At 44.2% G+C, this 17,415-nt stretch overlaps 1 protein-coding gene across 2 annotated transcripts in view; it reads right to left on the reverse strand.

Annotated features, from left to right (window-relative positions):
- Positions 1-5,120: 5,120 nt before the first annotated feature.
- Positions 5,121-17,415, reverse strand: part of SMAD9 (SMAD family member 9) — a 47,015-nt gene continuing 34,720 nt past the window's right edge. For both annotated transcript variants that reach the window (XM_064645562.1, XM_064645561.1), the window contains exon 7: positions 5,121-17,246. In XM_064645562.1, coding sequence (XP_064501632.1) covers positions 17,103-17,246 — 144 coding nt within the window. In that variant the 3' untranslated portion in view covers positions 5,121-17,102. The remainder of the gene's footprint in view (positions 17,247-17,415) is intronic.

Raw genomic sequence — 17,415 nt, forward strand, 5'->3', positions numbered from 1 at the left:
GTATTATTTTCCCATTTCATGGGCTTCGTCCACCCCTCAGATGTTCAAAACCAGGCCATGACTGGGACGTCATTTCATCAGGATGGGTGGTCAGGACAGAAGCAGCAGCACACTCAATCATTGGACACTACCATAGCCCAACTCGGGGCATTGTCACACTCTCCTTGTGCCTCGCAAAATTCACTCTTCATTGGTTCATGTAATTCCTGCAATGTACAATTTACACCACAGATTATTTTTCCCCCAAGGTTAAATCTCCTTGAGGCACACACCAGGTCTCCCCATCCTTCTGCATTACCCATCAAGTACACCCAGGTCCTTGAGCAAAGACAATCCCACGAATGGGTTTGCCTTTTCCCATGGGAGGAGAAATCCACACTCAGCTTCCCTGTGTGTAGTATGGGGAGCTTACCTCCCCCCTCAGTATGCAGGGGTTTTGTTTGGTTGGGACCAGGGCAGTTAGCAGATCCTCTAGTGTAAATCAATCAGCCAGCTGACTTCTGCTAAATTAGCATCTCAGTGCTTCCATGCCTCATTGCCTAATGCTCTTAACATAGTCTGCAGTAGTCCATTATACCTCTCAATTTTTCTAGAGGCTTGTGGGTGATAGGAGATGGGATATATCCACTCGATGCCATGTTTCTTTTCCCAAGAGTTTATAAGGTTATTTCGAAAGTGAGCCTGTCTGATTCAATTCTTTGTAGAGTACCGTGTTGCTACAAAATGTACCTTTCAAGGCCTAAGACAGTGTTTTGAGCAGTGGCCTGGTTTACAGGATCTGATTCCAGCCAACCAGTAGTTGCTTCACTGTGGTATGTAACACTTACCTTGGCGTCAGTTTGCCAGGCCTCACCATATCAGAAATCCCAGTTCCCTCTATTCCAGGGAAATTTTACATGTGTAGCTCTCTTCATTGCAGCACATTTCTCATTCATGAATGATCTGTGTGATGGACTCCGTGGTCACGACCCCATGGATCATGAGCCCATTGTTGCATCTCTTCCTAGATGTCCTGATACTTCATGGGCCCATTTGGCTATAAATAGCTCACCCTTCTCCCAGTCTAGTTCTATCTGTGCTATTTCAATTTTGGCAGCCTTATATACCTGCTTATTGTTCTGATGTTCTTCAGTGGCACGACTTTTGGGCATGTGAGCATCTACCTGATGTACCTTCAGAGTCATATTTTCCACTTGTGCAGCGATGTCCTGCCACAATGCAGCAGCCCAGATGGGTTTACCCCTGTGTTGCCAATTGGTCTTCTTCCATTGCTGCTGTGAAAAATAGAAACCCAGTCGGGCAATTTCCAGTCAGAGTTTTATTATATGATAAAAGCAAATTCAGCGCTGGGTGATCAGGGAAGGGGTTCAACAACTCCCAACGCCTGTCACACCCAAAGAAGACATTTGTTCTACATTTATTTCCAGCTACTACATGAATATTCATTATACATAAGTATAAACTCGTACATTGTTAGGTACGTGAGTATAAACATTACACATTGTTAGGTCAGACATTCCACAGATATTTCTTAACAAGAATGTTACCTATAAGCATCCATAATATATTGTTAAATCAGACTTTCAGCAGATGTTCGCTTGTTATCTATACAAAGTTATAAATTTTAAGAAAGGTGCTATTATCTAGCTAACTAAACAAAATTCTCTCACTATAAATCCTACACAAGGTAAAAGGGAGGTAACTTGTTTTATCTCTTTATAGGGGCCCAATTAAGTTTTACGACTTGTTTTTCTTTTCTCTCCAGGTCATATTGACCTTACACTGTTTTCTCTTAATTAGCTCGAATCATTTTCTCAGTTTATCACACTGCCATGCTCACAGGGCATTAGCCACCATCCAGGCCGCTTTTCTTGTTCAGCAATCTTAAGGGCTAGTTAGATGGCTTTCACTTCTGCGAACTGGCTTGACTTGCCCTCTTCAGTGGTCTTAATGACTTGTCGTGTGGAACTCCATGCAGCAGTTTTCCACCTCTGATGGTTTCCTACCACATGGCAAGATCCATCAGTAAATAGAGCATAGCCTCTTTCGCCTTCCGATAACTCATTATATGGTGGTGTTTCTTGAGCACAAGTCACCTCCTCAGGCAGTGCTCCAAAATCTCTGCCTTTTCTTCAGTCCATAATTTCTTCCAGGATTCCCAGAAAACTGGGTTTTCCCATTCAGGCTCATTGTGTGATCAAAGCTACTCACTTATTCCACTGCTTACGTAATGTATTGAGGGGATGTTCCCTTTGAACATCCAGTGCAGCACAGGCAAACACAGTGCCAAGAGGAGACATGCTTCTGTCCCAACAACTTCTGAGGTGCCTCAAACCCCCTCATAGGCTGCTAATATCTCCTTTTCAGTTGGCATGTAGTGGGCCTCTGATCCTCAATAACTCTGGCTCCAAAACCACAGGGTTTCTCCTGATGTTCTTTGCCAGAGGCTCCAGTTGAGACCATGTTCCCCAGCTGCAGCGGAGAGAATATTTTGTGTGGTTGGTCCTGTTCGAACAGTCCCCAGAGCTACCACATGGGCCATCTCTTGTTTGATCTGATCAAAGGCTTGTTGTTGTTCAAGGCCCCACTTCAAATCGTTCTTCTTCTGGGTGACTCGATAGAGGGGCTCACAATGTGCATCCTCCAGAATCCTACAAGGCTTAGGAAAGCTTGTGTTTCCCTCTTGTTAGCCCGTGAAGACATCGTTCCTATTTTGTTAACCACACCCGTAGGCATATGATGGCATCCATCCTGCCATTTTACTCCCAAGAACGGAATCTCTTGTGCAGGTCCTTTGCTTTTCTTTACGGCAAACCCAGCTTTAAGAAGATTCTGAATTATTCTTTATCCCTTCTCAAATGCTTCTGCTTTACTGCCCCACACAACGATGTCATTAAATTGTAGGTGTTCGGGAGCATCACCAAGTCTGGTACAGCTTGGATCAGTTCAGTCCATGGAAGATGGTAGGGCTTTGTTTCCACCCCTGGGCAGTCAATTCCAGGTGTGTTGGACACCCCTCCATGTGAAAGCAAACTGTGATCTGCACTCTGCTGCCAGAGGAATTGAGAAAAATGCTTTGGCAGTGTCAGCTGTACCCCACCATTTGGCTGCCTTTGACTCCAGCTCACAATGGAACTCCTAACATGTCCAGCACAGCAGTGCTCAGTGTTACCTTCTTTAGGCCACGATAGTCTACTGTTAATCTCCACCCTCCATCAGACTTTTGCACTGGCCACAATGGCACCATTAAAAGGCAAGGGAGTCTTGCTGATCATGTCTTGGCTTTCCAGTTGATTAGTCAGCTCATGGATGGCAGCCAGGGTTTGTGCAGTATTGCCTCCAGTGCACTGTCCTGGTAGCAGCTGGCACTCAGTGGTCTTCAATTTGCAGCAATCCCATGATGAAGAGACCTTCTGAGAGGCCAGACAGGGTAGATAGCTGCCTGATCTTCTCTGTATTCACAGTAGCTACAACAAAAGCCCATCGGTACGACTTTGGACTCTTGAAATGCCCTCTCCTGAGGTAACCGATGCCAAGGATACAAGGGGCCTCTGGGCCAGTCACAGTAGGGTGCTTTTCCCACTTGTCTGCTGCTGTGCTCATGTCGGCCTCTAATACAGACAATTTTCGGCATCCTCCTGTCACTCCAGAGGTCCAGATGGGTTCTGCACTCCTGTGTCTTGATGGCATCAGTGTGCACTGTGCACCCATATCTACCAAAGCTCTATACCTCTGTGGATTCTATGTGCCAGGTTATCAAATCCACACAGTCCAGTAGGCCCTGTCATCCCTTTCCTCCTCCTGGCTGAAGGCAGAGAGCCTCTATTCCTGTTCCTGGTTAGAGTATTCACTGTCTGACCTTTGTGATGCCAGATCAGAAGTCCCCTCACCAGGATCAAAGGAGTTGATTTAAGTCCTTTCATGTATGGGAGGTTGCTGATTGCTTTCTTGGATCTCTGTGGCAACTACATTGACAGCCTTCTTGGATAACCCCTTCTTAACAGTTCTCTTTCCTCTCAATTCACATACCCGGGCTTCCAGCTTAAAGGTGGGTTTGCCATCCCACTTCCTTTTTTCTTCCCTGTGGTCATGCAGAAAGAACCAGAGTTCACTACATGGCCTGTGCTTGGGGCTTCCTTTCCCTCTGACCGGGGAGGGGACCGATCTTGGGCTGCCCTTGAGGGCTGAGGTGCTGGCCTGTGGGAATGAGGAAGCGCCTAGAGTTTATTCTATGTTTTGAAGCCAGGAGGACATCACCTCTACAGCTGGTGAACCCATCTTTGGGTAATATGATGCCACCAGGCTGTTGGAATATGATGCAGGGGCATTTTGAACCACCTTCCTCCACCTGGCCTTTGTACAAGGTCCATCCTCTGGATCTTCAGGGGTGTTATCATGTCCTAGATTACTATAGATGACTTCTCATTAGCACTGCTAGTTCTCTCAAGTACTGAATACCTTTATCTGGAGTGGTCCACTTTCTTGGGAAGTTCACAAGATCTTCCTTAAATGTGTATCTTGCCCTCACACTTGAGACGAGCCATCTCCTGAGACTGCAAATTGCTGCCTCTTTTCCAATGCCTCTTTAGCAAGGGATCCCAGCTCTTTGGCTTCATGACCTCCTGATTGCTGACTGTAGGCCTTGTTATTCCAGCATCAACATACAGAATCACCTCCATTGACCTGCTGGCCATGCTCCTTTTGATGCAGCCCAGGAGACAGTTGCCAGCTCATGTCCAGCCTCTCATCCACCAGCCCCTGAACTCCTTCTTGGCGGGGCTGCTCTTGATCATCCCCCAGCCTGTACTGATACCAGTGGCTGCCCTTATCCAGGTGCAGCACCTTGCAGTTGGTCGTTAAACAGTGGGATATTCCCATTGGCCCACTTCTTGAGCTTGTCCAGATCCCTCTGCGTGGCATCTCATCCCTCAGTTGTGTCAACCACACCACTCAGCTTGGTGTCATCTGCAAATCTGGAGGAGTCTATTTTTTGATTATTTTTAAAACTTCATTTTAATGTTTAATTTTTTAATAAAAAATTGTTTATAGTAGTAATGTTTAGCCGTATACCCTTTACCTAACAAAGTCTTCCATTTAATTTAACCTTTTTTTATATAAAGATTTACAGTTAAATCAGTCTTTGATGACAATCATTGAAGGAAGTCAGTTACTTTCTATGGAAGTTGTGAAATAAAGTTCTGAAGTTGAGCCAGCCCAGTGGCATGACCTAACAGTAATTACTCAGGGATATGAGAACTGTCCAGTAGAATCTTGCACTAAAGGCAAAGATAACATGCCATCAAGAAGTCAATCCAGTGGCTCAGGAAAGTACAAGTAGGTGATCCTCCTGCTATCTGTTCATTATCTACAAGTTGAGTAGGTTTGAAATGCTTCATTGTGCATAGCATGTAAAAGAATTTATGTTTAAAAGTTCCAAAACACATAAATGGCAAAAAGCTTTAAAGAAGAATTAGGTGGAATGTATGAAACTGGAGTTACATCTTGTTTTGTGGAGTTATTTGTAACGACCAATTTCTTATATGTGAAATATAAATTAATTGCAGATTATCACTCATTTTTAAGTTACTAAATTAAATTTTAAAGCTTTTAACTCATAATAGCAAATTAATCAAAAAACTATTCTTCAAAGAAAACCTACAGTTAAAATATTGTTAAGACAACTGATACTATATCAGCTGCAGTGCTGAAAAAGGTTTTCACCCAAATCAGATGAACTTGCAATTGATTGGGTTAAACATCCAAACACTGTATTATGTGTTATATCCCACGTTTTGTTTTTAAAACAAAAGTTCTGTATTAAACCACATTTCTGAATAGAGGTTATCCAGATGGGTAGGTGCTTATTATAAAGTACTACTTTAAAGTTATTGCAGCAGTTTGATCCAAGAAATAGTATCTTTTCAGGAGTATTTGTTAGTCTTATGGATTTCTTCAAGCTGTGCTTTTTGTATGTATAAAACTCGTTCAGTTGGGATTTATTGTATTTAGCAGAAGTTGTTCTTTTAAAAAGAACTTGAAAAACTTTGTATACCTGGACCAATAAGTGTTTGAGTAAAATCTTTGTTTTTCTTTAAAAACAAAGCCTGTTCTTTTTTGTTTTGTTAAATTTATATGTTTGGGTTTTTTTCCCCATTACTAAAACAGCCAGCTCTGACTAGATGGCATTCTGTTTTCCAAGGCTCTTGGTATAAAAAGTTATTTTAGCTTTAGGTAAAATCAGGTTACTTTTCAGTGTATTAGAATATATGTGAAAACATAATTGGCTGAAAGTGTAGAATAAAGTATTTGATTTTGTTTTAAATGGTCAGCTTATGAAAGGCGAATAGATCGTTTAGGTGAACAGATATGATTAAACTTTTAAAAAACTCAAACCCTCACAGCAGAAAGGTGGCACAGGGAGTTAAGACAGTGCTGAACAAGTTGGTTATGTCAAAACAAATGCAACTTGCTGAAGCTGTGCATAGAGATGTTCAGTACAGTGCAGCTCACCTATCCTGTACTTTTGGTGGTCTGTGATACCAGTGCCTTACAGGTTAGTGCAGGTGTTGGGAGATGTGCTGGCAGCAGGGCTGTCCTGTTTGCACAGAGTTCCAGATGGGATTCCCAGGCTGTGTGTGAACTCAGCAGTGCCTGCATGGCTCTGACACTCATTATGTTGTCTACTCCCTTGCTTCTTTTACTGCAGAATAAAATCTGAATTTTAGGAAGATTAAAACATGACACTTCTGTAACAGTGCATTCTTACTGTATTTGTCTTTTTCCTTGAGCATTTCAAGAACTGTGCAGCTGCAAGTCTGTCTTTCCACTAATGTCAGTCCGGTGCAGAGCAAGGGCCTCTGTCATAGGGCAGCATCACTGCTCATTGACTGCCTGTCAGATCAGAGCTGTCTCCTTCAAAAGTAAGCTGAGCCATCCTCTTAAATCACCAAATCTACCACAGAACAGTGAAGGATTCATATACTATACATCCAGATTTTATGCCATATTAATTTTCAGTACATTTTCCTGTGTCTAGCATACCATTACTCAGTGCAATCACTGATTCTCTTGCCCAAGATGGACTTGTATGAATAAAGGCTTTCTAAATGCTCCAGTTCCTACAGTCACTTGTGGTCTGACTGGGACCTAGAGTTTTCCATGGCCAATCTCTTTCAAAGAGAAGAATGGCAGATGACAAGGGAAAGAGCTCTTAAATCAGAAATTTCTTTATTAACAGTAAAACACAAGACGTGAATAATCCCTTTTACAATAGAATAATTTCAGCCAAAGAAAATGGAGTGTGTTAAAAAGTGTATTGTTCAAACATCAGACTAAATGTGTTGACTTCAGAATGCCTCAAATCAAATGCAGCAGAAGGAATGGTTGTGAAAATGTCCACTTGGTTAGCAGTCATTACATCTTTCTTGATACGACACAGCATGGAATAGACTACGCTGGGGCTGAGTGGAGTACTTGGAGCTGCCCTGATCTCTCGGGCTCCTGAAGCTATGTCTGAGATTTTTCATTCTCAAGAAGCAAGAGTCCAAGTATTGTTCTTTATACAGCAATCTATGCTGGTTTACAGAATATCATGAACGGTGAATAATACTTGTGGATGGTGCAGATGTTTTGCTTTGCTTCTGGTGGAAAAGAGAGGGCAGAATTGTTCATAGACAGAAGCGACTGTTAAATCAATGCATGACTCACAGTGCTTTTCTGCACCAGACTGATAGCTTGTATTTAACACAACCCCCCCCCAAACACACACCTTGCTCAAATCCACCATTTCAACCCCTTGACTGCGTAGAACTCTGCAGCCTTATGGCTTCATTGTTCCACACTAAAAGGCCTGTTTCTTCACTTTCTTGTCTCACAGCCCCATTTATATCACAGAGGGGATGCTGAAGTGAGGGTTTAAATTGCTAACACTGACTTAACTTGCAGAAAGTGTGCTGTGGTACATTTAGCTTGTACTTTAGAAGTATTTTAAATCATTAAAAACTCCCAATTGCTTGAGTAAGTGAAGAAAATTTATCTAAATGTGCATTATCTCTGCTCATCATTATGTTTGTTCCCTTGCTCTCTTGTTTGCAAAGCTTCTCATGGACATAACTGAACTAATAAGACAACACACACTTTAGCATCAAATAAACCACTTTGAAATACAATTTGCTCACTCACTACTGTGAAAGTGCAAGGGGTCAGACTTTACCAAGTTTTTTTTAGCTTTTCTTTGCTGATGAGGTCTGTATTTAAAATTATTAAGTGGTCGGTCTATTTCATCCTATGCTATTCATATGCAATATTATTTGAATACTAACACAGAATATAAAATAGCAGCATCCATGGATAATAAAAACACCATGACTGAAGATCTAAAATCTGTTCACAATTAGCTGCAAATGTTCACATTGACTATAATGGAAGAGTAGCTGACTCTGGAGGATGTAGTGGTTATGTCTAACTTGTGTAAGAGACATGGCCTGCAAATTAGATTTGTTATCTCTACAGGCACCGTTTGCAAGCATTGCCCAGGTGCAAGTGCAGGTGTCCTCTTGGTAGGACTCTCATGCACCTCACCTCCCTGACAGGGAAGTGGGGCATCAATATGGCAATGTAACGTAAGGCACGGCTGGGCAAGCTGTCTGGAAAGCCCTGGGGTGAACAGGTAACAGGATTTTGGCTGCTCCTGCCCATTCAGAGCTTTCCATGAATAGATAATGGATACAAACCAACGGCTGTTGTGTGTGCTGGTGCCCAACATGTAGAAGTGTCTGTCTGCACTAGAGACACAAAAGGATTTCTCTCAGCTGAACAAAGACTAAATGCCCTCTCAGGCTTCCTGTATCTTGCAGTAAGGTACTCCTGAAGCTGCGATGAGGAAGAAGCCCTGTTTCAATGGGTGCAGTGAAACCTCCAGGTTGAGAAGCTTTTCATTCACAGATCTAACGTCTCATATAATCTCCCTCCCTGCTGCAAGATGGGACCAGCTCTTGTCAAGCTCTTTTTTGATAGTGACCTGACCTCTTAGTTGCTCTCAAGGAAGCACATTTGTCCATTCTTAAGTACTGATAAAAATATGAGTCCCCATGAAAGCTCCTGCTGACTCCGTTTTCCTTTGGGCACTGCAATTTCCCACCTATGCATGAAGTGAGCTGGTTTATCACAATTCCCAGGTAGATGCTCTTATACAGACCACGTCTTTCAGTTGTGCAGTTTCTGTTCAGACTGCATCTTTCTTTGAGGAGCACACAGTGGATGTGCTTGTAGTGTCCTTGAACATTTGCCCCAAAACTCAACTCATTAGTTTTGCAGCAAGGCAGAAGGTAATCTTTCACGTGCAGTTCCCAGATGCAACCAGAGCCTACTTTCTGGATCACATGGGACACCATTTGCCCCAGCTATCGAATGGCTTAATCAGGAATCTGGCACACTCAGGCTGGATGTACAGGAGGAACCACAGCAAGGATTGTCATACTCCAAGCTGCTCTAAAAGCAGGTCTTGACAATTTGGTTAGATGTGAATGTAAAAAGCGCTAGTGAACACAATAGCTGCCCAAGCACGTACTGCCTTGATACCTCCAGTAATGACCACTGAGTTTAGCTGGTCATATGCTCTCTCCTCCTCAGTCTCTTCAGCATCTCAGTGCACTTTTGGCTACTTAAACAACCACGAACTGTAAATCCTCTATAAAAATCTCAGCCCCTTCAGTGGGGCTTCCCCTCACTCAAAAGGGCTTGGTTTCAGCTGTCCAAGTAACAGTCTGCTCTCCAGCTTTCTCCAGAGCAAGGAACTCTTGCCTTTGGCTTGAAGAGCACCTGGGACATCATCATCATCAAATGGTTTGGGTTGGAAGGGACCTTTAAAGATAATCAAGTCCTAACACCCTGCTATGGGCAGAGACACCTTCCGCTAGACCAGGTTGCTCAAAGCTCCATCCAGCCTGGCCTTGAACACTTCCAGGGATGGGGCATGCACAGCTTCTCTGGGCAACCTGTTCTAGTGCTGAGTACAGGGGAAGAATCACTTCCCTGGTCCTGCTGGCCACACTGTTCCTGATACAGGCCAGGATGCCATTGGCCTTCTTGGCCACCTGGGCACACTGCTGGCTCATGTTCAGCTTCCTGTCAATCCAAACTCCCTAGTACCTTTCTGCCTGGCTGCTCTCCAGCCACTCTGTGTCCAGCCTGTAGCACTGCAGAGGGTTGTTGTGGCCAAAGTGCAGGACCCGGCACTTGGCCTTGTTGAACCTCATCCTGTTGGAATCAGACCATCTCTCCAGTCTGCCCAGGTCCCTCTGAAGAGCCCTCCTGCCTTCCAGCAGATCAACACTCCCCCCCAGCTTTGTGTCATCTGCAAATTTGCTGATGGTGGACTCAATCCCCTCATCCAGATCATCAATAAAGATATTAAACTAGTGACCAGCTGCCAACTGGATGCAGCACCGTTCACCACCACTCTCTGGGCCCGGCCATCCAGCCAGTTCTTAACTCAGCAGAGTGCCCCTGTCCAAGCTGTGGGCTGCCAGCTTTTTCAGGAGAATGCTGTGGGAGACAATGTCAAAGGCTTTGCTGAAGTCCGGACAGACTATATCCACAACCTTCCCCTCATCTACCAGGTGGGTCACCTGATCATAAAAGGAGATCAGGTTGGTCAGACAGGACCTGCACTTCCTAAACCCGTGCTGGCTGGGTCTGATCCCCTGTCCATCCTGTAAGTGCTGTGTGATTGCACTTAGGATGAACTGCTCCATAACCTTGCCAGGCTCTGTAGTTTCCCAGGTCCTCCTTGCAACCCTTTTTGTGGATTGGCGTGACATTCGCCAACTTCCAATCATCTGGGACCTCCCCAGTGAGCCAGGACTGTTGGTAGATGATGGAGAGCGGCTTGGTGAGCTCTTCCACTAGCTCCCTCATCACTCTAGGATGGATCCCATCTGGTCCCATAGACCTGTGAGGATCCAAATGGCTCAGCAGGTGGCTGTTTCCTCCTGGATTAAAGAGGGGCTATTCAGCTTCCTGTCTCTGTCTACCAGCTCTGGAGGCCAGTTGTCCTGAGGACAGCCTGCCTTCTTGTTGAAAACTGAGGCAAAGAAGGTTTTAAGTACCTCAGCCTTTTCCTCATCTTTGGTGACTTTGTTCCCCCGTATGTCCAAAAAAGAATGGAGGTTTTCCTTGCCCCTCCTTTTGCTATTATGTATTTGTAGAAGCACTTTTTGTTGTCCTTCACAGAAGTGGCCAGACTGAGTTCAAATTGTGCCTTTGTCTAATTTTCTTTCTACATGACCTAACTATATTCCTAAACTCTTCCTGAGTAGCCAGCCCTTTTTTCCATAGTCGGTAAGCTCTCTTTTTTCCCCTTATTTCCTTCATAATCTCCCTGTTCAGCCAGGCTGGTCGTCTTTCCCGCCAGCTCGCCTTTTGGCACACTGGGACAGCCTGCTCCTGTGCGTTCCAGACTTCCTTCTAGAAGCATGTCCATTTCTCCTGGACCCCCTTGTTTTCAAGGGCTGTTTCCCAAGGTACCCTCTGAACCAGTCTTCTGAGTAGGCTGAAATCTGCCCTCTGGAATTCCAAGGTAGAAGTTTTATTGATGGCCCTCTTTGTGTCCCTGAGTACTGAAAACTCTGTTATTTCATGGTCATTGTGCCCCAGATGGCCTTCGACCACCACATCTCCCACCAGCCCCTCTCTGTTTGGGAACAGAAGGTCTAGTGGGGTCCCATCCCTGGTAGGCTCATTTATCAGCTGAAGCAGGAAATTATCCTCTATACACTCTAGGAATCTCCTAGACTGCCTCTTCCCCACTGTGCTGAGTTCCCAGCAGACATCCAGCAGGTTGAAGTCACCCACAAGAACAAGGGCTGGCAATTTTGAGACATCTGCCAGCTGCTTGTAGAATAATTCATCACCCTCATCATCCTGCTGGGGGGTCTATAAAAAACAGACTCCCACCAGGATGTCAGCCTTGTTGGCCTTCCCCCTGATTCTGATCCACAGGCACTCAACCTTATTGTTACTGACTTTAAGTTCTAGAGTGTCAAGAGACTCTCTAACATATAGAGCCACCCCTCCACCTCCCCTATCCCTTATGAAGAGCTTGTAGCCACCCATGGCAGCACTCTGGTCATGCAAGTCATCCCACCACGTTTCTGTGATGGCGACTACGTCATAGCTTTCCTGCTGCATGATGACTTCCAGCTCCTCTTGCTTGTTACCCATACTGTGTGCATTGGTGTACATGCATTTCACCTGGGCTGCTGCTATCACTCCTAACCCTGGCTTTCTACCCTTAGGCTCATCTCTGGAGAGCCTGGTTTCAAACCCTTCCCCTTTCAAACCTAGTTTAAAGCCCTCCTGATCAGCCCCAACAACTTATGGGCTAGAGTCCTTTTGCCCTTGCTAGATAGATGAAGCTCGTCTGACTCTAGAAGGCTAGGTACCATAGAATTTGCCCCATGGTCAAAGAAACCAAAATTCTGCTGGTGGCACCAACCCTTTAGCCACCTATTGATAAGACAGGTTTTCCTACTCTTCATTCATCTCTGCTACTGCAGGAACTGAGGCGAACACCACCTGTGCTCCTGTCCCATTAACTAATCGACCCAGTGCCTTGAAGTCCTTTTTAATTAGCCTGGTACCTCTTTCATTTATGTCATCACTGCCGGCCTGGACCACGACCAGCAGTGTATAATAATCAGAGGGCTGGATTAGCTCAGGGAGTCTCCTACTAATATCCCTCACCCAGGCCCCGGGAAGGCAGCAGACATCCCTAGGGGATGGGTCCGGTCGGCATATAGGGCCTTCCATTCCCCTCAGAAGGAAGTTGCCTACTACAACTACCCTTCTTTTTTTCTTTATAGCTCTGGTTGTGATCCATCTAGTAGATGGGGTGCAACCAGGAGACCCTCCAGACAGATTCTTTTCTTGACTGCCCTCTGCCTTACTCTCTGGGTCCAGGGCCTCACACCTGTTCTTTAAGGGCACCCGGGGAGGTGATGGCGGTCTCTCCGGTTTCCATTCCCCCCCATCTACTTGGTTTGCTCCATCTGCCTGATGGCAGGAGGGGCAGGGCTTCACCGTCTCCTGCTGGACTTTGTTTGGGGTTGAAAGGGTATGACTCCACCAGCCTATTTCCCTTTCATGCTCCCTAATACTTCTTAGCCTCTCTACTTCTTCCTTGAGCTCTGCCACTAAGCACAGCAAATCATTCACCTGCTCACATTGTACACAGGTGTCTCTCACACTGTCCTCTGGTACTAACGCCAGGCTCACACAGTCCATGCAGCCAGAGACCTGAACAGCCACATCCTTCTCAGGGGGTTCTGTCTGGGTTAGCACACTCCCCCTGATAGCAGCACCAGCAGCTTTTGCTCATTTGTAAACCATTGCTGGGTCTAGTTGACTTGCAGGAAAAAACAAACAAACCACAGCCACCCACCTACGTCACAATCCACCAGAGAGAGCTGGGAGGGTGGCTGTGCCCTTCCTGCTTCCCCTGCCTGTGCAAACTGCCATGCCACAACCTCACTGATGTGCCACATCCCTGTTTGCCTGCTCCAGGTCACTTACACTCCCTTGAGCAGTTTAAATCTCCAGGAAACTACCTTGGCTCCACCCCCTGGTCAGCTGATTGTAGTCTCCCATGAGTGAGTTTAAATCTCTCAGGAAGACTACCTCCAAAGCTTGAGTATTAGTGAGTACATTTAAAGGCCTTAAATTGACTACAGGTGGATAGGTTTATGAAGACCTTTCAGCAGCAAATATCTCCTTCCAAAACGGGGAGACATTAGAGATACAAAGTTACATTGCTGTAAATTAAGAGAAACCTGAATTTTTAACCAAGTTCAATTCACATATACTAGAGAAGCCTGTAAAAGAAACTTTGTTCAAAAAGAAAGGGAAATAAATGGTTTAATAACCTTACTTTTTATCTCTGCATCTGGGCAGGGATTATCTTCCTATTTACTTGTTTTCCTCAATTACTATTATCACTTCTCTGTGAGCTCTCCCCTTCACTTGGGAAGGAGCTGACAGCTTCTCTGTGTTTGCACAGCATTCCACATGGTGGGATAAGTCCCCAGAGGCCACCAAAACAGGAAGAAATAGTTGACACAGTGATACCAGCCTTCCTAAAGGCTAACAACTCTGTCATGGCCATTGGCTTCAATTGCCCAGAATCAGGTGCTTTGATCCAATTTCTGACAAATAGTTATATTTGCTGAAATTCATTTCATTCTAATACAGATGTTTTAAATAGGTCAGAAGAATCATGCTTCAGAGATTCCTCTTTACTTATTAGTAAGGCAGTATTAAGGTGACTGCCTTAAATGAGATGCATGTATGGACTGCATGGAAGCCAAATTCCATTCATATAAGGATTACTATAAAAGTAGACATATAGGAAAGAAAGAACTGCTCTGATTTTACCAACTTTTATTCAAACAACACAGACACTTAACTGAGCAAGCATCGTTATTAGGCTGGGAAAGCTACCACATCTTCCTTAGGGTCCACCTCATCTACTTTTGGAATGTCCAGTGCAGCAGTCCGCATTTGCGCTAGAGACACAAGTTCCCCTTATACTCAGTGGGAAAACATAAGCATGCCCAAAGTACATTTTCACCTACTTGAAATGCCTGTCTTATGATGAAATGAATGATGTCCCAAAAGGACCTGCTTCTCTTCACTGGCCTATTCTTCAGCATTGGCAGAAAGTGGGTTCTGGAGCTGCGCAAGAGCAGATACACCTCAGAACATCTCCTTTTTGCTCTCTGTGAGGAAGATGACAATGCTGGGAATGTCTTCTCTCTATAAAAGCTTCACTCTATATTAGAAGGGAATGAGGTTTCAGCCTAAAAGACAAGGGGGAACCTAGGATAAAGGACAGAGCTAGATACTAGACAGGAGAGGTGATTTTCTCTGGTCCTTAGCTGCTAAGAAAGCAAAGAAATGAGCTACATGAAAAGGTGCTCATCCTAGAGCAAAGGTGCTACTGGAGAAGAGGTGCAATAAACATGCTAAAAAACATGTTACCAGTACCTTGGTACAGGGTCACTGATGACAGAGGGAGCTGAGGAAAACGCATTTTTCCAAACTGATGTCTCTCAAGTCTGCTAAACAGTAAATGGCACACCTGGAATTTCTGTGTAATATTATTATTGTATTTCATTGCTGCAAGAGACTGTAAAGCTTTTCCTATCTCACAGTGACAGCCCTGACGTCAAATGGTGACAGAACAGGTTTCTTCGCATGTACAAATTTCATATACAACTTGCTATTACTGCTCAAACTTAACAATAATTTATCCTTCTGTGTCCTGCAAATTCCACAGGCAGCTGAAGATGCACTGAAATGAAATAACACTGTTACTTTACTTACTGTCTTTCCAGTGAATGTTATTTCCTTTGCATATGTGATATAGCTGAAGATTTCAGGCATCCTCTTCGACTTACGCAGCAAAATGTGTAGCACCAGATATTGTGCGAGAAGAAAAGAAACATTCTGTAAAACATTTTTTTTTCCTCATGATACTTCTAGTGTATTCCATGGAGGAATGAGATTGGAGAAGTTATCACTCTTTCTGATCCTTAAAGCAAAACAATTTTCAATGAACTTTTATGCCTTGAAAGAAATAATACTTGATTCTTTCGGCAAAATGATGGAGACAATCAAAATGTATTAAGAGTTTCACCTGTCTCCTCCGAAAAGGTTACAAAGTGAACCTTTTTGTAAGGCTGGCTCTGTGGATGAGGGTATGGGCAATAGGTTTCCCTGTTTACAGAAGGAACACAGACATCGATTCACTCTTTGCTTGTTCACGACATACACTACCTCACCATCACCTGCAGGTAAGGCAAAAGTACAGCAAATGATGGAACCTGTATCTAAGATGAGAAACCATTTGTGGGGATGTATGGAGTGACTGGCAGGGAAGCCCTCTCTCTGTTGGACCCAAGTGATGCAGTCAGATCCCAAGGATTGGCCCAGTACAGGGGATGGAGGTGGCTGACTCCCATCTCCTTCTCATTGCATCCTGTGGGCATGGGGCTTCCTGCTCCCAGTATGGAGACTATCCCAAGAAGAATGATAAAGTAATTATTTGCTTCTTCAATGCACACTTCATTTCCCTTTTCTGAATCACAGTTCAAGCCCCTTTGAGGTGTACCCTTGATATCAGCACAGTATTCTATCTACAGACAGTCCTAACTTTAAAACAAACTACATCAATACTGTATCATGGATAGGATTCAGTTTACATGCCGGATACATATGCAAGTATGTATGTACTTTGCAAAAAAGCACTGGAAGTTAATTAGTTTTTTAACTCATAGGCCTATATTTCAATTATTATTTTTTTCTTAGGAGCTTGTTGCTTTTCAGTGCAGCAATACCGTACCCTACTGTGTCAACAGTAACAGATTACTTGGAGGTGTCCAGAATGCTCTGATAAGGCTCCAGTGCTGAGTATGTCCTGAGGGCTCTCTCCCCCTGCCAAATCCTAGGGGAGATGCAGGTGCCTCAGCTCCTCAGAGGATTTGTTGTCCCATCATGCTTTGCAGTAGGGAGTCAGACTGGAATTGCAATTTAGTCCTTCAGTTCACTAGATAAAAGTCATCTCTATGCGTAAGTCCTGTGCACCATCTAAGGTCCACTTTTAGACCTGAAATTAGGATGTAAAATGGATATAAATGGCATAGAGATCTGACTTTGGTTGCCTGCAGAGGGGTGAATTTCACCTACTAGGAACAGCTACAGCCAGGTTTCCGAACCCACATGAAAGTGCTGAGAATTCGCACCATTTACTGGCTTGGCTGGGGAATGAAGATGCTCACAGGAAATGTTTGACACTTTTGCAGGAGTTTGGCTTATTTTGCACTAGAGAACAGATATGCTATACCTGAATTTCTAAACTTGTTGTACTGGCATCAGAGTAACTAGAAACCACAAAATGCAGCATGGAAAAAAAAAAAAGAGAGTAGACTATGTATAGATATATTTACATCTACATACATCTACATATAGAAGCTTCTGTTCACTGGGAATTCTATAAGCCACTGCCTGCAATAGCATCCATCCTAAAAAATTTCTAGAGATGATTTTTAAGAGACTGAGGAGATGGGGTTGTGAGGTGAGCCCATCTGTGTCAGCACCTTATCCAGCCATTGCAACGGTCCATGCAGGTGGATCTCAATCCAGCAGGGCGTGCTTGTAACATCTTGGCGATGATACTCTGCTCCCCAGCCCTACAAAAGGACCAAAAAGTAAGCGGTTTTTTTAAGAAAACCAAAACATTAAATCACAACTCCAGTGCTGACAGTCTAAAACAACTACAGGTAGTACACCACCCAAGTTCCCAAGATGTAATGCTTTGTCCTAGGGATAATTTTCTCTAGAAACTTTGCTACTTTTTAA

Source organism: Pseudopipra pipra, chromosome 2, assembly GCF_036250125.1.
Source record: "Pseudopipra pipra isolate bDixPip1 chromosome 2, bDixPip1.hap1, whole genome shotgun sequence".
NCBI lineage: Eukaryota > Metazoa > Chordata > Aves > Passeriformes > Pipridae > Pseudopipra > Pseudopipra pipra.